This window comes from Macrobrachium nipponense, chromosome 2 (assembly GCF_015104395.2).
Source record: "Macrobrachium nipponense isolate FS-2020 chromosome 2, ASM1510439v2, whole genome shotgun sequence".
NCBI lineage: Eukaryota > Metazoa > Arthropoda > Malacostraca > Decapoda > Palaemonidae > Macrobrachium > Macrobrachium nipponense.
The window spans coordinates 128,696,141-128,721,419 of NC_087201.1; the positions used below are offsets into that span (position 1 = coordinate 128,696,141).

Genomic DNA, 25,279 nt, shown 5'->3' on the forward strand with positions numbered 1-25,279 from the left:
CAGTTCTCCTAAAGTAGATTTGAAGAGAATTCTTTATTTATTTCGAGAGGAAAATGAAATCCGCCATTGCTGCATGTATAGTGAGCTTTAGTCATGATAAGAATTCTGAGAGAATGTGGAACAAATTTTCGAATTTATCGACATAACTACGAAGGGCGGTCCAAAATGTAACACGTCACTGTAACATTAATGTCAAGAAGTTTCAAATTAAATAAAGAAAGGCACATATAATAAAGAAAAGACATAAGAATCTATTACAGTATATATACTCTGGTCCATTAACCCCTAGATGGGAGCAAACAGTAGCTTACAAGGAAATTTTACCTCTTAAATCACACCCTTTGTAGATCTCACTTACGTGCATAAAGGTTCTGAATATTCTGGCTACCAAGACAAAACTGAAAGGAAAGTTGTGATGATTAAGACATGCCAACATAACAGCTGTGACATTGTTTCAAAGTCAAAACACTTTGGGTTCTGCCAAAAATCTGCGGTTACGGGAAATGAAGGTTTTCAAGTCGAGTCTTTTTACTCAGGAAGTCACATATTTTAAGAATTTCAAGTCCTGACTACTAGGGCTCTCAACTTTTTATGAAGTACTTTCGTGTAGTGATACAGCAATAGTGGCATTTTCTCCGTTATCAGGACAGGACAATTCTGAAAGAAATATGGTAATAAAGTGAAAGAGTTACTAAGCTAAAGTGATAGTATTTTATTTTTGATTTACGATCACGGTATCGAATAAAACAGTCAAGCCCACAGTAGTTCATGACACCCTGAAAATCTGAGACTCGAAGGTGTATCCACTTCCAGTCATCTTTTATGAAAGAGCAATAACCTACCCCTAATTTCCAGAACTATGGCAGCATCAAAAATGCTAAGAGGCAATTAGAATACCAAAGGCTTTGTGCCGCGGGGATGTTGAATCTCTCTACAGTGTTTCTAGAAACGAATTTTCTAGTTATTATACTGAAGACTCAGTGGAAATGCATTCATTTGTGAAAAGATATCATTAAAATACCTCCTAACCCTTGAGGATAGTCTTTCATTATAAATTTATGGCTAAATCCAAAAAATCATTCGTGTTTATGACCTGTTAGTTTCCTGCCCCCACCCTACCAAAAGATAATGAAGTGTTCATTTTGCTTCTTCTCTATCCATGATGATAGGATGTCAAGGCCCCAAGTCAAAATACGAAAACAATAGCAAGAGGTAATGTCGGCAAAGGAAGTGACGTTGAATTTACTAGGAATTTTCGGCGTGGAATAGGAGCAGAATAGGAGCACAATTACCGTCGCTTTTGGTATAAAATTGGCGTGTATTTAGGCGTTATTAGATTTTGACATTACGAGGTTCATATCTTTTCAAAACTAGAGGCTGGCGTTATTTCGAGGCATAGACAGAATTTTCACCATTATTTAGTCTCACCTAGATGCAATACTTAAGTTTATATTCGGAAAAATGTTTGACCCAAGTTTGTTGCCATAGTAACAGCAGAGCTGTATCCAAACAAATACGAACCTTTTTAACCCTGGAGAAAAATTTCCTCTCACCATTCAAGTTCCTAACTTCGTCGGTTTCTTTATAGCGCTAAAACTAAAAGCTCTTGTTTGTCCCAAAAGGAACTGTAATGATAACCAAAACTCTGTAATCAAGAAACTGAAAACTGAAAACCTCTGTTCTACAGATATCATCGTTTCGTATCCAAACGAAATATCAATGAGCCTAGTCTCGAAGTCTCATCACAAGATTGGAAATTTCCGTATACTCAAGTTGACAAGGCGCTACACAGAAACCGCAGTGAGCAAACGCTCTGTCAGTTCACTGACTGTGATATGTGTAAATCCACAAACGTCGTGCTAAGGTTCTGAGTTATCCCCCCAATATCTGGAGATCCACCTTGAACGGTACAACAAGAGTAATAGCGGATTGCTCTACATTAACATGAAAATAGTGCATGCCAACGTTCATTATTTGCTATGCAGCGGAGTCAATTTCAAGTTCAAATACGAAAAAAATAAGACTGGGGCCACTTTAAAAGTAAAAGCCCTCTTAGGCATGCCTAGTTTCAGGGACAACGAGCAGAGGCTGCTGCTGCAATAAAGCATGAGAGACTTTTCAGATTTAAAACTGATTTAGAAAAATATCGGCTTGAACTGTCAGAAACTGTATTTTTTATTTCCTCGCACCAGTGGCACCATGATTTCATAAATCGATGTGTTCAAATACTTCGAGCAAACATTAAAGGTTCTTTGTACACCTGCTCTTACATTATTACAAAAAAAGTGTCCACATATGCATTTTTCCAAGTTATTTTTCCACTACACATTACTTTATCAACCGTAACTTAACCCTTCATAAGTTTCTTAGCCTCTTCACACCGAATATTTATAGTAATTGAATCTTAAACACTGAATTCCATACATCTTATATGTAAATATGTTCATGTTTACCTCACCTTAAGTGCTTTTGGGTTGGGTACAATAGTCCATAATTACATTTTTTTGTGCAATTCTATTTCATGTAGTACATGATTGAAAACTCAATACTTTAATGGAAAAGATATGTGGCATATCTTTATTTTTAATTGAAAGTAAGCAGTTTTCCTAGAATTGCAGCACTTTAGTTTTACAATAACTTACGACCTTTAGAACTTACAGAAACTTTTAGGACCATTTATTTTGGAGAGATATTGAAAGGTAGTTCGCGGTGTTAGAGTCCCAAGTCCAAGATACTCAGTATAATATAACTTTTAATATTCCAAATCTGTCTCACAAACAAACGATTTAAAATAGGCAGAGGGATTCAAACGGTACTTTGGGACATCTGTGCAATACTTTTCTTAAGAACGAGCAACATCATCCCAGCCTCTAAATTTTATTGAAAAAAATTTAGAGGTGTAAATTACTTGTAAGAGATATCTTGGATTTCAATCATCGCGTCTCGGCGCTAGTTCAGACATCCTGACAGGCCAGTCCTAACTGTGCAAGACTGCCATAAGCTAGTATTCCGAATTATAAATCACATCCTTCGAACGTCTTAATTGCTGAGAAATATTTCTTCTGTGAATGAATAATCAAAATGAAATGTGTAAAAGCGTTTCTAGTTACGATACGTCGTGCACTAACATTGTATGAAGGCATTTGTACAAACGAAATGCCTACTGGAACCAGTTAATATCACGCAAATCTCAAAACGATAAAGAACCAAAACACTTTTTTCAAAGTAGACCCTTAATTGAAATACACCTTCCCCCTCCTCCGTTATCCTTCCCATTGTCCTCTACACTCAGAGAAAAAAAGAAAAAGATCTTAAACGTGTCGAAGGGTCTACGTGAATCAGACAACTAGGCAAGAGAGCACTATCCCACAACTTCCTGTAGCAGGAATGTTAGTGACTGCAGAGCCCAACGGCAATTTCTCACTCTGAAGAGCACGAGGGAAATTATGACTCCATCTTCGTGATTATTGTTGCTTATCTAAGGATTCGGTGGTTGTCTTTCTTCGTCTGGAAAAAAAATACAAGTGGAGTAAACTCAGCAGGCGAAACGTCACGTCACCGACGTTTATATTCGATGCTAAATACTGAGAAAGACCCAACAGTGTATAATATATATATATATATATATATATATATATATATATATATATATATATATATATATATTATATATATATATATATATATATATATATATATATATATATACATATATATACATATATATACATATATATACATATTTAAACATATATATTATATATAATATATATATACATATATATATATATATATATATATATATATATATATATATATATATCACACATATCCACAGGTGAAAAATAAGAGACAGGGTGTAGGTCCTAACCGGTTTCGGCTTTATTTTCAAGCCATTGACTTGGCTTGAAAATAAAGCCGAAACCAGTCAGGACCTACACCCTGTCTCTTATTTTTCACCTGTGGATGTGTGTGATAAATGAATCACGTGCTAAAGTGATTATAATTATATATATATATATATATATATATATATATATATATATATATATATATATATATATATATATATATAATATATATATATATATATACACACATACAGGGTGTTTCGAAATTAGAGGCCCACCCCCTCTACAGCATAAACTAAAATTGATATGGACACAAGAAAAAGTAATTCAGAACAGGTATTTATTTAAGTTTCTCTCTGAGTATTTAATATTTTGTGTGGCCTCCATCTGCCTGTACCACAGCCTGCATTTTTGAGGGGTATGATTCCAGCAAATCACAAAAAAGCTGAGACTCAAACTCCATATCCCTGAGCACTTCGGTCACCTCTCTTCGCTTGTCATCGAGGCTTGGTATACCATCATAGTTCACTGTGCACGCTTCAACACGATCCTTTAAGATACTACCAATGTTTTCACATGCATTAAGGTCAGGGGAGCTACCTGGAAATTCACATGATGAGCAGAAATCGATACCAATATCTCGAAGCAGCTCCTGTGTCTGAAGAGCCTTGAAACATGGTGCCTTATCATGCGAAAATGTGACTTCTTCAAAAGATAACACATTTTCTGGATCTTTGAGGAAAGGAAATACTCCACCAGTAAGCACAGTTTCTCTGAAGTATTCGCCATTCCATGATTGTCCTTTTTTTTTTTGATGATCCACATTAACCGTTTGGCTGTGAAACAGAAAAATTCCCAAGCATCCACGAAATTTTACAACTTGGCGATAGCACACGTCATCGCCATTATCATCCAACTTTGCGGCCAAAATTATGTAATTTTTATGATTTCGCTTCCTGACTGTGTATATGAAGAATTCATCTGATACAGCAACATGGAGAAAGTCAGCTTCATCCCAATCTTTAAGAAATGAACCACAAAACCATGCATGGTCTTCTCTCTGTTGCTGAGTGATGTTGGGCTTGCCGATAACATGAAATGGCTTGATACCAGATTTTTTCAACTCAAAATATACAGCACTATAACTTCTCTTCTTTACCCTTTTGTTTCTAGTTCAAGCGCCAATTTACGTAAAGACTTTCTTGGTCTACCCACTGCCTCAGCTATGATGTCTTTTGACTCCTGAGAAAGGACTTCAGGCCTTCCAAGATTCTCACTCTTTTCGCGATAACAGTCATATGGATTTTTGTTCCAGTTTATTTTAACAAAGGATTCATCGCTTTTAATGTATTTAGCCATCCAGGAACGTGAAATGAAGGATGCGCCAGCATCCCTGGCCTCTCTGAAGGTTATAGGCCGGATTCGGTCAATCCATCTGATTTCCTCCGAGTCATTACCCATGGCTGTATCTAACTCTGTCATTCAGTCTGAAAATACAAGAAATGTAAAATGAAAAATAGCTTAATAGAAACTTAAGATAATGTACTTGGAGACAAGCTATATCAGAAAACTTCATAACTTTCCATTTGTTCTGTGGAGGGGGGGCCCCTCTAATTTCGAAACACCCGGTATGTGTGTATGTGTTTAATATAGATATATATAGAAATATATATGTGTATTTAGATATACAGCGAGAGCGAAAATACTTGAGGATTTCTATTAATATATTCCATTACCTACAGGAATAAGTATATCTGTAAACGAAGGATGATATATATCAAAGACTCACCTGTTCCTGATAATTGTTTCAGACATGGAACTACTTCCTGTGTGACGCATCCTTGCCAGAATATGAATCGCTAGTTGTTCCTTCCCTTACGGAGGAAATGAGGCTGGTCCTCATTGAAACAAAGTAATATGATCATATAATTAGTTCCTCACTAATTATTTCGCACTGATATATTTGCCATTGATTTCGTAAATGGTTTATCTCTAAGCTAATTCGAGGGCTTGCCGGTTGATTAATATGATAAATTATAAGGATTACGTGTAAACATTGTTTCCCAGCAGTTGATCACGAATATGGTTGCAACATAGGAATTTTGCAATCAATGTAAATTTCGTCAAAACACCTGGGCCGTAAACTTACATAGTGCGGAGATCGACATGGATTTTTCTTTTGATGTGTGCTTAAGTGGTATTTTGAGTCTAACAGTCAAGATGAGTTTGTATAACTGTCGCTCCCTTTCACCACCCTTTATAGTTACGCAGCAAATCATCATTCGGTCTCTAATTTTGCGTCAAATGTTTTAGAATAAACTTACGTTGCACCTTTTAAAATACCAAGACAATCATTGTTTTATTATCTATTTCAAAACAGGGGGGTTGGAATAAGGTATTATTAATCTGCCGTTATATTGTCCAATGCAATTCAGAAATGAAAAACTTGATATAACATGAGAAACGCATTACATTCGCAATGATGAACGTCAATTTTACAAATGATAAATACAAGAAAAAAGAACGATGATTATTGCTCTGGTGTGTTTGCAAGTTAGATTTCTAAGATATGTCAGAACGATTCATCATTTTCTTTTTGCCAACCCACGGTTACTTCTCAATAACGTTAAATAGTAAACGATGACATGTTGGCGAAAATGTGGATCAGGAAAAAAAGAACAGAATGATGTATTGTCAGGTCTATTAACCATGGGTGAACACAGTTAACTCTCTCTCTCTCTCTCTCTCTCTTTTTTTTCTCTCTCTCTCTCTCTCTAAAATCCAGACACCTATAGGCACTTCGACGGCTAAAAGACCTATATGAATGCATTCTGTGGAATCTTATATCATATCTAAGTACATAAATACTACTAAGATATAGCCAAGTAGGTAGTTAAACCAATTATTGATTCACAATTGATTCTACACAAACATTCACCCGATATTAATGTTTTAAAATCCCAAAAACTCCCTTCAAAAAGTGTATATATGTGTATATATATATATATATATATATATATATATATAATATATATATATATATATATATATATATATATATACATATAATCTGTATTAATCAGGTTTGACCCCTTAGAAAGGATGGCTCACAAAAAGGGGTTAACCTTCAGTTTATTATTATCATTATTTCATTGTCTATCATAGTCATCAAATCCGGCTGGGTGGTTTTTATTGTGTGGAGCTCCACGTTGCATCCTGCCTCATGTGTCCATAACTTTTCTCATCATGTTCATGGACGACATCAAGCTGTATGGTAACAGCATCAAGAAAATAGATACCCTAATCCAGTCTGTAAGGATTATATCTCGGGACATTAGGATGGAGTTTGGAATAGGAAAATGTGCCTTAGAGACAATATAAAACAAAGAGGTGAAGGACACGATCAGGAAAGAATATATGCAGATACTTAAGGCGATACTCAAGTCAAAACTCAACGCCGGAAATATGATGAAAACCATAAACAAATGGGCAGTACCAGTAATCAGATATAGCGCAGGAGTAGTGGAGTTGACGAAGGCTGAACTCCGCAGCATAGACCCGAAAACTAGGAAACATAAGACAATATTGCCAATAGCAAATACGGACAGACTATACATACATAATACGAAAGGAAGGAGAGAGAGGACTACTCACCATCGAGAGCAGAGCTTTGGGGCAATATCTGAAAACCAGCGAAGTCGAGTGGTTAAGGAGTACATGGGAAGAACGACATAAAAGCAGACGAAGACCCAGAAATATACAGGGACAAGAGAATGACGAACAGAACGGAGGAATGGCACAACAAACCAATGCACGAGCAGTATATGAGACAGACTAAAGAACTGGCCAGCGATGAAACATGGCAATGGCTACAGAGGGGAGACCTGAAGAACAAGCCCTAAGAACGAGATATGTTCAAAGAACGATAGATGGAAATAACATCTCACCCATTATAGGAAGTGCAATATGAAAAACGAGATCATAAACCACATAACAAGCTAATGTCCGGCATGTGCGCAGAACCAGTACAAAGAAGAGGCATGATTCAGTAGCAAAAGCCCTCCACCGGAGCTTGTGCCACTTATTACCTTGCATAAATAAGTGGTACGAGGACCAACCTGAAGAGTGATGGAAAACGATCAGGCAAAGATCCTCTGAGACTAATGGTATCAGAACAGATAGGTGATACGTATGAATAGACCAGTCGTGACGTTGATTGACAAAATCAAGAAGAAAGTATCACTCATTGATGTCCCAATACCATGGGAGACAAGAGTAGATGAGAAAGAAAGAGAAAAAATTGATAAGTATCAAGACCTGCAAATAGAAATAAGGATATGGGATAATGCCAGTAGAAGTTGTACCCATAATCATAGGAACACTAGGCACGATCCCAAGATCCCTGAAAAGGAACCTGAAAAAACTAGATGCCAAAGTAGCTCCAGGACTCATGCAGAAGAGTGTGCTTATCTTATTGTTATCATTAATTATCCAAGCTGCAGCCAAGTTGGAAAAGAATCGTGATAGAAGCCAAAGAGCTCTAGTAGAGGAAGTAGCCTTGTAGGGAAAAGAAAGTGAAGACTAAGCTACATACGAACCAGCTCACCAAAAGAGCATTGGCACTCAGTTTAAACTTTTTATTGCTAACCTCTCTCTCTCTCTCTCTCTCTCTCTCTCTCTCTCTCTCTCTCTCTCTCTATATATATATATATATATATATATATATATATATATATATGTGTGTGTGTGTGTGTGTGTGTGTGTGTGTGTGTGTGTGTATGTATACCATTATAATTATGCACATATATATTATATATGCATATGATGAATAGATAGGTCACTTTACTTAAAGCGGAATAAATTATAAATGCAATGAAAGTCATAATTTCACAATGCAAAATATCTGAAAGGCTCACGACAATAACGTATGCTTCATCTTTAACGAAATAGATACTTTGCGACTTTAATGCTGACACATTAAAGCATCACTCACTAGCGTATGAATACTTTAGGAAAACTTCCATTCCTATACCGTTTGTATTAAAATATATCTCAAGGCCAATACGTCGTGAAATTTCTCAATTTCATTTCTTACCATAATATTTGTAACTTGAAATGCTAAATTTCTTTTTCAACACAATTTTCATATCATAATTACAGATTTGTGCAGGACACATTTTCAATAACGTGCGAGCAAGAATACAACAAAACTTTAGTAACGTGCTTGAAGCCTATCCACAACAAAGACAGTGAAAGCGCGATTCTTCGTCACTTTTGCTTTCTTATATGCTCATTCACTAATCATTCTAACCTGCCTTCTCCTCAACTTTTGATATTTTAGCATTCAAATTTATTGTGCTACTATAGTATCTATTCGGTGACGCTGTAATTGGTTTTCCTTTATCATCAAATGATTTATTTCCTATAACGAAGGCATTACTTCAGCCACACAAAGATCAATTATATCTGCAAACGATTCTCGTAGACACATCCTAGAGAGAGAGAGAGTGAGAGAGAGGTCTCATGGAAACAGAATTAAACTACCTCCCCCTCATCCAGGAAGTAGGCTGAAAGTCGAATGGTGAGCGTTATGATTCAAACCATCGCTCAAACTATTGGGAGACAGCATCGGGGAACATAAGCGTTTGCTTTGAACAGCAAATAATGGGTCTCAGCACGGAAGAACAAGTTTATATTAAAAAAAAATTATTGGAAGAGGGGACATGTAATGAAATATGTTTTGCCTATTACCTTTAAAAAGTGATCAATTTCGTGTCGCATGATGTGTTAACATTGTAGAATATTTTTCGATCAAAATCCTGACTGGATGTTAAAAAAAGCCTGAACTTTTACAGCCCTTTTATAAGCAGCTAAGTTGAATGTACAGAAATTGGTCATAGGAAACTATCCTAATATAAGCTTAAGAGAAACCTTTCCTTGCAGAAACTGATAAAGATAAGAACACTGTCATTAACTGAACAGCAGTAATGACATTCATTATATATACTGGAAAGAGATCCTCATCCGGTGAAATGAAATTAAGTTTGATTGATCCATAATTACAGACCTGTATGAAACAGGGCAGATATATTCAACAGTTGTCCTTCTCGATATAATTAATTTGTGGTAGAGATCAGGTTTGAGTTGAAGAATTTTAGCCTTAAGGCAAGTGATCCCATTATATCTAAATGTTTTAGCTTGGGCTTGAAAATTCAAAGTTCAAAGACAAAGTCTATGTCTCGATAATAATCTCAGTAATTCATAATTGAAATGAATTGATAGGAGTCAGTGTACCTACATCCAGTTATGAATATTTTAAAGGACAGACATGAGGTAATTTAAAAATCGCTGGTCAATGTCAAATCATACCTTGGCTCGGATTACACAAGAGGTATTTGCAATACCAAATTGAGGTATGCTTTCTATTGGCTATGCTGGCTTACCTTGAGATCCAGTTACCGTAAATCTAATTCTTGTAACTGATAGCAAAATGAACCGGAAGAAACGGTAGTTGTCCACAACATGACCTTCAAGAAGGATATTAAGGCATTAAAAAAGAATAATTGCCTTAGCGTTTGATTCTTGTGACTCATTCAAATGAGTGTCTTAAGAGAGTTTCCGGCTGCCTTTAACTAGATGTCATTCTTGGTAACGTTGAGCAGTACCTACACCACCGTAGCGAAGAAACGTGTGGAGAACATCGTAAATAAAACTGAATGTTCAGCAGGATATTAAGAAGCCTTCAGACGCACCAAGCTGGTTAGATAAGAGTTGCTATAAAAACACTTTTCCCCTATCACAGGAGCAAATATACCACCTCCTAGCCTGGCAGCCTCTTAGTGACACATAGTTGAGTCCTTGAACCGAGACATCAGGAACCAACATCATTCACAGTCAACAAAGAATTAATCTCGTAACAGCAGCTGTCTTCCAGTTGTTTAATGCCTTCTTTCTTCACTCGATGAAAATTGGAAAATATGTGCACATCAAACAATAACGCACAAGACAACAACTGACAAGAGTCAAGATGTAACAACTCCAGTGATACCTGATACAGACAAGAACAAAAAGACTTTTCATGAATGAACTGGTAAATGATAACACAAAAAACAACTAACAAAAAAACAAAAAAACTTTCTTAATACTTGGTTTTGTATACAGGGGAGGGAAATTCGTACTTTTAGACACAGGTTCGCTAACTTGTCCTTCAGGCCAACATAAATCGTGTGCTAGATTATAACCTACTTTTCCATCCAGTGACAATATTAAAATGCAGACTCAATTAATACGGAATTAAAACTGATTCACACCGTATGTAGGAACGATTCAATTAATACGGAATGAAAACTGATTCACCCGTTATTTAGGAACTAAAAGCAATGATTACTTAATAAAGGAAACACAGAAACCCTGCAAAACTAGAAATTATTACCCCCAAGGTAATCTGTGCTGATAACTGGAAGGCTAAGTTAGGAGCCACCCCTTCAAAAGAGGAAAAGGCGTATAATTTATATATATAGTATACATTTATATATGTATGTATGTAAATTTATATGCTTGTTTTATTCCTGAAATATGATACATTTATGGTGGAGAATATTTAGGTTGTCTTCCTTTACTAAATTTTAAGTAGAATTCTTGTCATGGTATGTTGTGAGCTTTAAAGAAAGTCATTCACACTGACATCACGCGTTCTCCGTAATATGCAGTGAGCTGTTGCGCCTATCTTTATATAATAATAAAAAATGAATACCTTAACATTCATATTCTCGTCGATTGCCTTCTGAATTCGAATTAGAATTCAACACAAGTATCCCATATTAACAGTGATTAAAATTACCTCTCTCTAAGCGTAAATTCGTGTAATTTTCCCATGGAATTTAAAGTTTCTAATCACAATTCTATTTAGAATAATCTCTTCATACTAATTTTGGTGTGAGAAAAAAAATCATTAGAAAATCGAGGACGTTTAAAATCCAAGTCCAAACAAGGACTATTATTTCAAATGACAACTACAGGACGTTGGGTAGTTTCAGATCTTTCACAAAACGGATAGTTAAAAAGTTAATATAATAACCTGCATTGTAAAACGAAACAATGATAAATAGAAAGCACTAGAGAGCTAATATGGCAGAAATAAAGACAGCAACAAAAGCAAACGAAATAACACGATGAAAACAAATTAAAAAAACAGAGACAAATGGCTGAAATATACTATATACGGTGAGAGCACAAAAATAAGTAAATAAACAAACAAACAAACGTCAGACATTCAATGAACATTTGAAGCAAACTTGTTGCGTGTAGATAATGTGACAATGACCGACGGCGATATGCATGAAGCGGACGGACACAAAGGCTGGTTCCAAGCAGCTGTGGTTTCGGTACTTTCGGCCCACTGACGTCCTGGTAGTTCCTACGTCGGCCTGAGCGTTTGAATTTGTATGTTATGTGTCACTGGGATACATGAATGCAGACACTGACGATGTATCTAATACAAAGACACACGTGGTGGAAAAGTTCTCTAGATCTTAATGTTTTAAATGGAACAAAATAACTAAATGGGTGGGTATTCATACAGTAGAGGAACAAATTGGAAAAAAAATTCCTCGGGAATCACTGAAAAGTTCTCAAATTTCATAGCTGAACTCAACAGAATTATAGACACGAGTCTATGAAAAACAAGTAAAAATGACAACATAGAAGAGAAATTCAAGTTTGGTTTAGAAAAGACCAGACTGTGTAATTATTTTGACTTAACTTTGTTGCTGTATTTTTTAGATTTTAATCAATCAGAATGGCGCTGATTCATAGGTATAAACTATAACGTAACCTATGCTTTTCTTGCCATAACAGCTAATCTCCATAAACAATCAAACCTCGCTATCTACCACGCCAATTATAATAACCCCCGAGAAGGCTGGCGCTAATTATTTTAATTAGAGTAATTAAGAAACGATGCCTGAAAAACCATTCCCTCGAGGCAACGTCGGCTCGCCTACTCTGAGACTTGACAGTTAAAACATATGGATGGCTGAATCTGTCTGAAATCGGCTTCTAATTCAAAGAAGCCAAGTCCTTTTGTAAACGTCAAAACCTTCCATGGACATGCAAGAGACAGAGGAAGCGGTAATGGGGTCTGCCCGTCTGCCTGCCTGCCTACTCAAAAGACACCCGGAGCATCTGGCAGCTCTCCTCCTTACCTGGACGACAGGGAAGCCGCTAGAGGGTTGAACATCCTATGTTATACAACGCCACTGACACATTCTAATCACAATTTAGTACTTTCACGTCACTTCCAAAACATTTAGAAACAAGTAACGAAATCGTCTTTCGTCAGCTATCGATCACCAACCCATCCACAGATCGTGAGAACTGAAAACAACGGCTCGAGGGATCCTTCACCAACCACGATAAACACACGACTCGCGCATGCACCTGTAACGCAGCCTCAGATTGGTGGTTATTCCGCACCACCTGATCAATCCGCCAATGGCAGTTCGTCTTTCAAGCCGTCCCGTGTTGCTCTATCTCCCTCTCTCGCCTTTAACCTAGTAAACATAGTCGGGCCTTTATAAAGGGTCTAGATAAAATCACATAATATTGGCTGTCCTTGGAATTCACTCGGTTTCAGATTCCGTAGAGCAGCTTTATCGACAAAAAATATAAAAGGTATCCCGTGGATCTTAGATGTGCAATTACCGTGTTAATTACTTCCAACTGGAATCGTATACAAGATATGCGTCGGCTGAAAAAAAAAATAAGTGATGAATGCAGAAATAATAAAAAAAAAATCATTGCTTGTTTATACACGAATATATACATCAAATCGTATAAGTATGTATGTATGGTGTATATATATATATATATATATATATGATATATATATATATAATATATATATATATATATTATATACTATATAGATATATATATATAGATATATATATATATATATATATATATATATATATATATATAGATATATATATATATTATATATTCTATATATTATATATTATATATATATATAATATTATAATATATAATATATATATATTATTATCTATCTATCATATATATATATATATATCTATATATATAATATATATATATATATATAATATATAGTATATATAATATATATATATATATATATTATATAATATATATATCGAACTACAAATGTCCTTTAATATCTAATTCGCTCTACCCCGGAATTAATATATTTTCATATATATTTAACCGATGAACGATGTCTTAGTAAAGACAAAAGTGCTTGGATTTCTGCCTATCATTTTCCTGTGGTATTCGCTTATTGAATGAAGTCACGTAGCTCTATTGTGATTTTTTAAGCATTATATATATATATATATAATATATATATATATATATATATAAAACACCCACACACATATACATACGAGTGTGTCAAACAGCCATATGAAATTGTGATATCTACATAAATATGATTTCCTCCGAGTTCTTTTATTCGAATGATACGCTCTGATAATTATTACTGAGCTGATCTAATACAATGCTGCACTTCCACGCATGTGCATCAATGTACTAAGCATAATGAAATAAGGCCTATTACACATATACACATATAACACAACATCAAAAGACTTACTTTCCAAAAATTGTTCACAAAATCTGTAGATAGCCTGGCTGGACCTTTAAAACTGGTCGCCAAATATCACCAAAAACCAGGTAGCTTTCAATCATTAACGTATACGTGCGTAAATGCGTTTTCATAATCATGAAACACACAAAAACACAAATACATACTTTCACCTGCGTTAATAAATAAAACTTCATGTTGCACATAAAAATTACCTAATTGACTTTTCTTTGAAGGTTAGAAGGTAGATGAAACAAATGGTGTGCCGAAATATCGTGTAAGAATTTAAGTGCAAACTAAATGTACAAATTTTTTTTATTAAAAATACAAAGATATATTCTATAAAATACTAACTCAAAAATAGTGCTGAAGTGTTACGTGCCTAGATAATTAGCGTTGAAATCATCTGTGAATTAGTGAATTGCGATATGAAAATAAAAATCATGAAAGCTTGTCATATTTTTTATATTAATAATGACAACGGTTCTAGGTATATTGGCTCCCAGAACTTTGATCCCGGTAATTTCACTCGGGTATTTTGACTCCCAGTAAATTGAGATCCGGTTTCTTTAAACACCTGGTAATTTGACACCAAAATAAACAAATAGCTTATTTATGCAGCATATATTTTTAAATGGCATAGGACAATTGCCTATTTAGGACATGGTAATTACACAATTTTATTGTTAGTGAGTTTAATGCCTAGTTTACAAATTATTTTTTTTATTCAAGTATATCAGTAACATTTTGCAGTTCTGCAGTTTTTAACTATGTCTCGTACCATTCAGAGAGCTCCCGTGCAGTAAAGAAACTCGTAGATGATTTAAATTACATTTACGAAAGACAGAAAAGAAGCGCTGGCCGGTCAGAAATGATTTGGAAGTGTGAGGTTAAGCGTTGTAAAGCACGCTTGTATTGTATGTGGGATTGCTTGGCAACGCTTAACTTCACACTTCCAAATCATTTTTGGTCCATCAGCGTCTCTTTTCTGCCTTTCGTAAATGTAATTTAAGTCATCTGCGTGTCTCTTTCCTACACTGGTGTTCTGAATGGCACGAGACATGGTTATAAAAAATGTCTATACCGCAGAACCTCAGATGCAACTGCCAAATATTAGTGATATACTTGAATGAAAAAAAAAAATCATTATAAACTTATCCTTCAACTGAATAAACAATCGTATTGCGTAATTTCCATTTCCTAAATACGGTAATTTCCCTATGATATTAAAAAATATGTTTCCTAAGTAAACTATTTGCTTATTTTTTTATATCCAATCACCGGTTGTTAAAGAAATCGGATCTCAATTTACCGGGAGTGTAATTACGGGGATCAAAGTTCTGGGAATCAAAATACCTTTCATGATTTTATCTTTATACTTGTCGGCAATTCACCAATTCATAGAGGATTCAACGCTAACCAAAAATCTTAAATTGATTCAGTAAATATCCTGATGGTGGCTTGAATTTTTGAAGATCATGTACGAATACTTTAAGATAAAAATTACCGACGTAAACTTCTTATCATAGGGTGTTCGTATGACCCAAAGGAGTTTCTTTAAATCCAAGGACATCGATCCGCGAACGGTATAAACGAGTGAGGCGTGCAAAGAGAGCTTAAAGTGAATGTTCCCATTATTCTTCTCAAGGTCAAGCATTACACCCTGAGGCACAACTCTCGGGAAATGCAGTAAGTCGCCAGACATTCATTCTGCACCTGACAAAAGGAAAAGACTCCCATGCTGAGCCTGAATGTTAACCCGTTCTAGCGAATGTGCAGCGCTGCCGTCGACAAGAACCAGTTTCCTTAGTTGGTTCCATGAGGGAAATTGTCTTTCTCTCTATCTCTTTTTTTTTATTTACACTTGCTGTGGCTTGATACTAATTATATTTGAAAACATACACTTCAGCATCAAGAAATGGAGAGATTGCATGAGGGGTGAGACTAATTTAGCCCTGCCATAAACATCCGGTTAATGAAACGTTCCTCAGAGGAGACGTTACTTTAATCTGTATCATACTAAATTTATGCATGGCCCGTAGATCATTTGATCACTGAAGCAACTTTAAATATTTTTTTCTCGCTTTTTAAATGTCATATTTTATTTCTGTATAGTATACTCACTACAAGGTTTTCTTTCGATCATTTATTTTCTTTCCAATATCTTTTGGGCTTTAATTAATATTTTCAAGATTGAAAATAAGACCTTGCAGTCAAAATTTGGCAGCACAGTATTTTGATACGTACCTGGCGAATATTTGGAGTATATTAGCTTGAGACAGCATACGCTTCTGCGATAAACGCATGAATTCCATCAATCGTGAATTTAATTAAATACAGATGTTATCTCTCTGGTTTTCATTTCCAACATAAGTACGTAATTCCATGGGCATTTAGGTTCTGAAATTTATGAATGCACGTAGCCACCAGCAAAGTAACCATTAAAACTAATACAACAACAGAAGTAAATTCAAGATCCAAGACCCAGTGAATGTGATAGTATAAAAGATATTTTTCAGCACGATTTGTTCTCAAATATCTGAATAGGCTAACTGTTCCGGCTTTCCAACCCAATTGGGAGATGATGCTGCTTCAACAACCGACTAACACATTTCCCATGAGTCTTATCCCTTACTGTAAATTTCAATCAAATTCTCAGTAGACGTTGACTAATTTAGCCAACTCGTTACCATGTGCGGTATACTTCGAAAGTCGAATAGCTCACTCTGAAAAATATAGCTACAGCCATGGCTAATTAATATCTGACCTATTGTGTTGTATCCATCATTCTTAAGAGCAGATTCAGAATCCACCTTCTTTTAGCGTCCTCCTCTGTACATGGTTTCAGTTATCCATGAGTTATTATAGAAAGCCTCGCCTCATCAGAGGGTCTTGAGTTCGATTCCGGTCAGAGGTGAAAATGGTTTAGGCTCATTTTGATCAAATGTGGTGTGTCACCCACAACCAAGTGGAGAAATTTAGGTGGCTCGCAACACATCCCAGAATACTTGGTGAAAACTGGAGGAAGAATGAACTTGGAGACACCACCTCTAAGGGATAATAATTAATAAAAATAGTAACACGATTTCAGGCTGCAGTTGGTCAAAGACATGAGACTTTTTACATCGCAATATTGTTTTGTTTGTTCACAAAAAACTATTTTAAGTGGTAGTACTTGCAGGGAAGTGTAATAGTATTGTATTAGGCAAACATCCAAACTTAGGGAAAACCTGAGAGAAAGTAACTATTAAAACTGACATGAAAATCAGTCTTTTGCCTGAAAAAGACTATTGCGCCTCCGTTGACATAAGGAGTGACTTAAGCACTTGATGGTAATCAATATTTTATTGTAGTACATCACAGCTAGTGTTGACAAAGCCATAAAACTACAAATGTCAATCGAAACGAACTGAAACCTGAAAGTTAACACACTTATGGAATTATCCCTTTTAAAAAGAAAAATCTGGTTGAAAAAACATATAAACTTCGCTTTTTTCAGTTTTTGTTCAGCCATTGAAGGTAATGGTTGTGGCTTTTCTCTTCTCAGACCCATAACGAGCTGACGTCATTTCCTCTCGAATAGCCAACCTTTATCGGAAGAGAATCTTCCGCAAAGTACAAATATTGGAGCTGTTGTAACTTACAATGCAAACAGTAACAGCAATACACGAACGTTTTATTGGTCTTAGCACAAGATTATTTCATGCTCATTGCATGATAAGGCTAATAAACCTCAAAGCTATTCTTCACATTAGAGAGAGTATCCTAAAAAATGCAATACCCTGCCTTTATGATTATAACTGCTATAAATGACATGAAATTACTTAGAAAATATGTTTTGAAACAAATATGCTATAACAGACCTATTTACATAGTATATACTCTATGAAATGTGTAATTGTGTATCATGTATTGTGTATAAAAAAAATGGAAAAGCCAGAGTTTGCAAAAAAAAAAAAAAAAATATATATATATATATATATATATATATATATTAATTATGTGTGTGTGTGTGTGTGTGTGTGTGTGTGTGTGGGTTATATATATATGTATATATATATAATATATATATATATATATATATATATAATATAATTATATATATATCTATGTATATAGTATATACTATAGATATGCATCTGTTATATATATCATATGTCTATATATATATAATATATATATAGATATATATATATGTATGTATGTATATCTGTGTGTACATAGGTATATTTATATATGTACACACACACACACACACACACACACACATATATATATATATATATATATATATATATATATATATATATGTGTGTGTGTGTGTGTGTGTGTGTGTGTGTGTGTATGTATGTATGTATATATATGTATATACATATATATATATATATATATATATATATATATATACCTATGTACACACACACACATATATATATATACATACATGTAATATATATATAATATATATATATTGTTACGAAGTGCCAAGTATCTGGTTACTACACTTACCATTCATTTATTGTTACCTCACAAAAGCCAGACACCTGAACCCTCATCACAGGTATTAAACGACTGAATACTCTAAAGGCAACAGTGATCCCTTAACACTTACCAGTATTGCAGAAAATCAGAGTAAGTTCATCAAAACAGGTGTGAGGTAATCTTGTAAGTAATTAAATTAATCAAAGGGCATCACTCCATCAACAACTTTAAAAGTATAAGTATTTCCCTGATTTCAGAAGTCTAAGTACTTCCCTGGTTCTAAGTCACTTCAAGTAAATTGAAGGAAAGCAGATCAATTACCACTATGTTTCTACCTATCATAAATATAATCAAATGCAAATATACTGGTTAGAAATGAAATACTTATAAAAATTTTAAATAAAAAAATTTATTATGAAACTCAAAATTTATAAGTAAAATTCACAATATCAGGGAAAATTACTGTTACTTGAAAACAAAGTAAAGTTTAATTCTTGAATTAAATTAAGTAAAATTAAATCAAAATTAATTTATCACAAAATTCAAGAAAAATAAATCAATTGAAATTCAAAAGTGTTAGGCAATAATTGAAAATTAGAAATTAATTCACAAGTGCTAAACAATAATAAACTTGAAAAGAATTCTAAGTAAATGCAAATTAATTCACAAGTGTTAAATTTAATTAAATGTGCAATGATTAAGCAATGAAAATAACTATGTCAATTAAATTGTGAATGCAAATGAAAATATAAAATAAAAAGGCACACTTCAATAAGAATATGAACAAGTGCACAAACAATGGAACAAACACAAAACACAAAAATTCGCAATGTGTAAAAGTGTAAATCTTTTTCACTCAAAACATTGTAACCATCAGTTTTTACCAAACCTTCATAACCATCTGTTATTAGTTATTAGTTAACCACTGTTCCTATCAGTTATTAGTTTCTTACCAAACCATCATAACCATTAGATATTAGTTATTAGTTGCAACTAATAAAAATATAACACACTTTACCTTTTTGGTATACCAATTTCTTTCTTTGCTGCTGGCTTGTTTCACTTTACCAAAAACCAGGCGCCGTTACAACAACAATGTTTGTTCAGATTTCACAAAAGCACTAAATAACACTAAATAAATTCTAAGAAATATCAAATCTGAAATTCACAAATTACGAGTGACCAGTTTATAAGTATGAAATCGTTACGTTACTTTAAGATCAAAAGTGCTATGCTATGGAGAGAGAGGGAGAGAGAGAGAGGGAGATCTGATCGCCTCGCGGTTCTAAGATATAATGAATCTCTCTTCCTTACGGAAGCTGGACAGGGCAGATGACAAAAAACATTTTTGGGCAAAAATTCTTCCAGAAGCTTCGAAATCTTACGCAACTTCATATACAAAATGTGTAACCTGCACGTGGCTTTGATCAAAGACATGCACGTATGAGTCCAGTCTGCTCAACAGACACGTACCCGATCGAAACGGAGGCTGAGCGATAATTAAGACTGACATGTTTTGGTAACAATGCGAAGACTCGATTCGATCGCTTATCAAACGTGTTGACAGATTAGGAAAGCAAAGGGATCTCGGAGACCCTCTAATCTCAAAGTGTTTACATAATAGGGAAACAATCGTAGTTTCGAATGGACAAAGAAAATCTCTCTCTTTTTACATTCTACGTTATATATATATTCTTTTACATTATGTTATGCGAAATCTGAACACACATTTTAAAACATCCTATCTCTTAACTATCTAGGAATCTGAAAAAATGTTGCACAATTCTACATAAAATTTTTATACAGTCACAGAGGAGATATATGCATTTTGAAAGTAGCAATATATATATAATCAAGAAGTATTAATGTTTTCTGCCATTTGTTAATGTGTTTCATGAAGATTAGTGTTAATGTTTTCTGCCATTTTTTAATGTGTTTCATAAAGTTAAGTGTTCATGTTTTCTGCCATTTGTCCTCCTCCTCTGTTGCCACTTTCATAGATCGCCTCACTCAAAAGGTAATGTTCCACATTTTACTACATATGTATGTACATGTATGTACATCTATATATATATATATATATATATATATATATATATATATATATGTATATATATATATATATATATATATATATATATATATATATATATATATATATATATATATATATATATATATATATATATATATATATATATATGATATATATATATATATATATATATATATATATATATATATATATATATATATATATATATATATATATATATATATATATATATATATATATATATATATATATATGTATATTATATATATATATATATATATATATATATATATATATATATAATATGATATATATATATATATATATGTATATATATATATATATATATATATTATATATATATATATATATATATATACACACACACACACACACACATAGTGGTACCTCAAGATACAAAATTAATCCGTTCTGAGGTGGCCTTCATATTCTGAGCTTTCCATATCTTGGACCGCATTTTACATGTAAAATGGCTAATACGTTCCAAGCCCTCCAAAAACACCCCAGTAAATTTCATAATAAAGCTAAATTGACCTATAAACAATGAAATACTACAACAATTTGGACCATTCAATACCTAACTTAATACGTACTGCTAACATACCTGTAAATAAAGTGTATTAGTGGACATGTTATACAAGAAATACTGTACGTACCTACATACGTATGTAGTAAAATGTGGAAGCTTACGTTTCGAGTGAAGCTATCTCCAAAAGTGGCGACAGAGGAGGAGGACAAACGGCAGATACGTACGTACACTTAACTTTATGAAACACATTAACAAAACTGTAACACTTAACTTTACAAAAAACTAAAATTAAAATTTTTTTTTCTTTTTTTTTTCTTTTTACATTTTTTTTAAACAACATTTCAACTTCTTCACCACTTTCAACTTTCTGTTTTTTAGTATCACTTGGTTCTTCCTTTTTGCTTACTACTCCTACTAAAGGCCTCTTTAAAAAATAACTATCAAAGGAAGATTGCTTCTGCCTACTTTTGACAATGTTCCTGAAACGACTCAGGCAAACGCCATCGAACTGTGCAAGCATACGACCTGTGTAAGCCTTTTCGGAGTGTCTCTTTTCTACGAATGATTGCACCTTATGAAAAGCAGCTAGATCATCCTTAATTTCTGCTGTTGTCATAGAGTCCTCATCCTCCTCCTCGCCGCTGCTAGAGAACTCTTCTTAAATGACGTTATGTTGCATGGCCTCCAACTCCTTCAGGTCATCCGTCGTAAGCTCCTCTTGGTGCTCCTCGAGAAGGTCATTGATGTCGTCCTCATCGACGACCAACCCCATGGACTTGCCGAGTGCAATGATCTCGTCAAGATCTGGTTGCGAAAGAGTTTCAGGATCGTCAACTGTTTCTGAATCTGCAGCACCAGCTTCCCCCATGTCGAATCCCTCGAAGTCTCGGGCAGATACGGCATCAGGCCAGAGTTTCCTCCACGAGGAATTCAAGGTTCGCCTCAAAACCTCCTGCCAAGCTTGGTCAATGAGTCGGATGCATATTACGATATCGAAATGCTCCTTCCAAAATTCACGCAAGGTGAGGTTTGTGGTATCGGTAATGTCGAAACATCTCTTGAAATGATGTTTCGTATAGAGCTTCTTGAAGTTCGATATCACTTGCTGGTCCATGGGCTGGAGGAGAGGGGTGGTGTTAGGCGGAAGATAAGAACCTTGATGAAGGAATACTCCGCTAGGATATCTTCCTCGAGGCCAGGAGGGTGAGCAGGGGCATTGTCCAACACCAGAAGGCATTTCAGAGGGAGGCGCTTCTCTTCCAAGAATTTCTTCACTGTCGGGCCGAAACACAGATTTACCCACTCCGTGAACAAAAGCCTCGTTACCCAGGCTTTCGCATTAGCCCTCCACATCACTGGAAGCTTCTCCTTAAGCATTTTGTGGGCCTTGAAGGCTCGAGGAGTCTTGGAATGATAAGACAAGTAGAGGCTTCACCTTGCAATCCCCACTGGCATTGGAACAAAGTGCGAGCGTAAGCCTGTCTTTCATAGGCTTATGCCTGGGTAGCTTCTTCTCTTCCTCTGTGATGTACGTCCGACGAGGCATTTTTTTCCAAAAAAGGCCAGTCTCATCACATTTGAAGACTTGCTGAGAACTGTAGCCTTCCTTAATCATCATCTCGTCGAACGTCTTTTTAAAGGCTTCGGCCGCTTTTGTGTCCGAGCTGGCCGACTCCCCATGCCACACCACCGAATGGATGCCAGTCCGTTTACAGAATTTCTCGAACCATCCATGTGAAGCCTTGAAGTCTGGGGTTGGCGTTGATGTCCCTTCTCCTTCGTTGTCTTCGGCCTGGGCAATCAAATCGCCGAAAATAGCGCTGGCCTTGTGGCAGATTGCCGTCTCCGTTATCGTATCGCCAGCAATTTCTTGTCTTTTATCCAGACAAGAAGAAGCCTTTCCCTTTCATCGTGCACGTGGGTCCTCTTGCTGGACAAAATAGTGACACATTTGGAAGGTGTAGCTGAATTGATGGCATCCTTCTGCTTAAGGATGGTGCCTATTGTCAACGGATTTCGGCCGTATTCCTTGGCGATCACACTCAATCGCATACCAGCTTCATACTTCTTGATAATCTCCATCTTCGTCTCCAAAGAGACCATCCTCTTCTTTCCGTGAATTTCAAGTTTCTTGGGACCCATGACTACGTATATCTTCTTCTTCCCAGCTTGTTCCCATTTTTATATGGGGTCGCCGTTTCGGATGAGCCGTTTCCATCTATTTCTATTCTGCGCTTCTGCCTCATCAATTCCCTTCTCATGTAAGTCTCCTCTCACACAGTCCTTCCATCCTTCCATCTCTTTCTTGGTCTCCCTCTTCTTCTTCTTCCTTGCAACTCCAGCCCCATAGTATGTCTCCCAGCGTGGTTCTCATCTCTCCTCAACAGGTGTCCATACCATCTCAGCCTCCCCTCCTGCACTTTCTTTGATACTTCCACCACCTTAGTTGACCCCCTTATGTAGTCATTTCTGATCCTATCCTCTCTTGTCACCCCAGACATCCACCTAAGCATTCTCATTACTGCCACATCCATCTTCTTCTGCTCTGTTTTTCTCATGCTTGCTGTTTCCGTACCATACAGCATTGCTGTTCTTACCACCGTCTTGTGAAATTTTCCTTTTAACCTAAGCGGCACTCTTTTGTCACAAAGAACTCCAGAGGCCGCTCTCCAGTTGTTCCAGCCTGCCTGTACCCGATGTTTTACTTCTTCTTCCATACTTCCTCCAGCATTAACAAAAGATCCCAAATACTTAAACTTATCAACTCTCCTTATTTGCTCTCCACCAAGCTGAATACTTTCTCTATCGTCCCCATCAGTGGTGGTACACATATATTCTGTCTTAGATCTACTTATTCTCATTCCTCTGTCCTCCAGTACTTGTCTCCATCTTTCCAATTTCACTTCCAGATCTTCCCTGCTCTCTGCACACAGAACAATATCATCCGCATACAATATGTTCCATGGTACTGTCTCCCTTACTTCCTCTATTATAACATCCATCACTATGTTAAAGATAAATGGGCTCAGAACCGACCCCTGGTGTAAACCTACTCTCACCTCAAAACCTTCTGTCTCCCCAACACTGCTCCTCACTCTGGTAAATACGTTCCGGTACATCTCTTGTATCAATCGCACATACTTCTCTGGCACCATCTTCTCCCTCAGACTCCTCCATACCTCTTGTCTCGGGACTCGGTCATAAGCCTTTTCAAGGTCAATGAATACCATATGTAGGTCCCTTTGTCTTTCCCCGAATTTCTCCATTATTTGCCTCAGACAAAATATACCATCTGTTGTTCCCCTTCCCTTCATAAATCCCATCTGCTCTTTACCTATTTGTACTTCTTCTCTAAGTCTAGCATCTATCATCCTTTCCAGTATCTTCAAAGTGTGGGACATCAATTTAATGCCCCTATAATTACCACACTCTTGGACATCGCCTTTCCCTTTAAAAATTGGGATCAATATACTCCCACGCCACTCATTTGGTATCTTTTCCTGTTCAAGGATCTTTATCATAAGATCGTACAGTATATCCACTCCTTCATCTCCTAATGCTTTCCATGCCTCCACCGGAATCATGTCTGGTCCGGTTGCCTTCCCATTCTTCATCTTCTTCAGTGCATTTAGTACCTCTTGCCTAGAAAACCTCATTACCATGCCAATGTTCACTTGCCCATCCTCTCATTTTAGTCTATTATTTTCTTCATTTAA

General features: G+C 35.5%; 1 protein-coding gene across 1 annotated transcript in view; it reads right to left on the minus strand.

The window, feature by feature from the left end:
* LOC135220982 (protein PALS2-like) overlaps window positions 1-13,226 on the minus strand; it is a 212,831-nt gene extending 199,605 nt beyond the window's left edge. Inside the window, exon 1 of the mRNA XM_064258679.1 lies at window positions 13,055-13,226. Within this exon, the coding sequence (XP_064114749.1) occupies window positions 13,055-13,089 (35 nt within the window). The 5' untranslated portion in view covers window positions 13,090-13,226. The remainder of the gene's footprint in view (window positions 1-13,054) is intronic.
* Window positions 13,227-25,279: the final 12,053 nt, after the last annotated feature.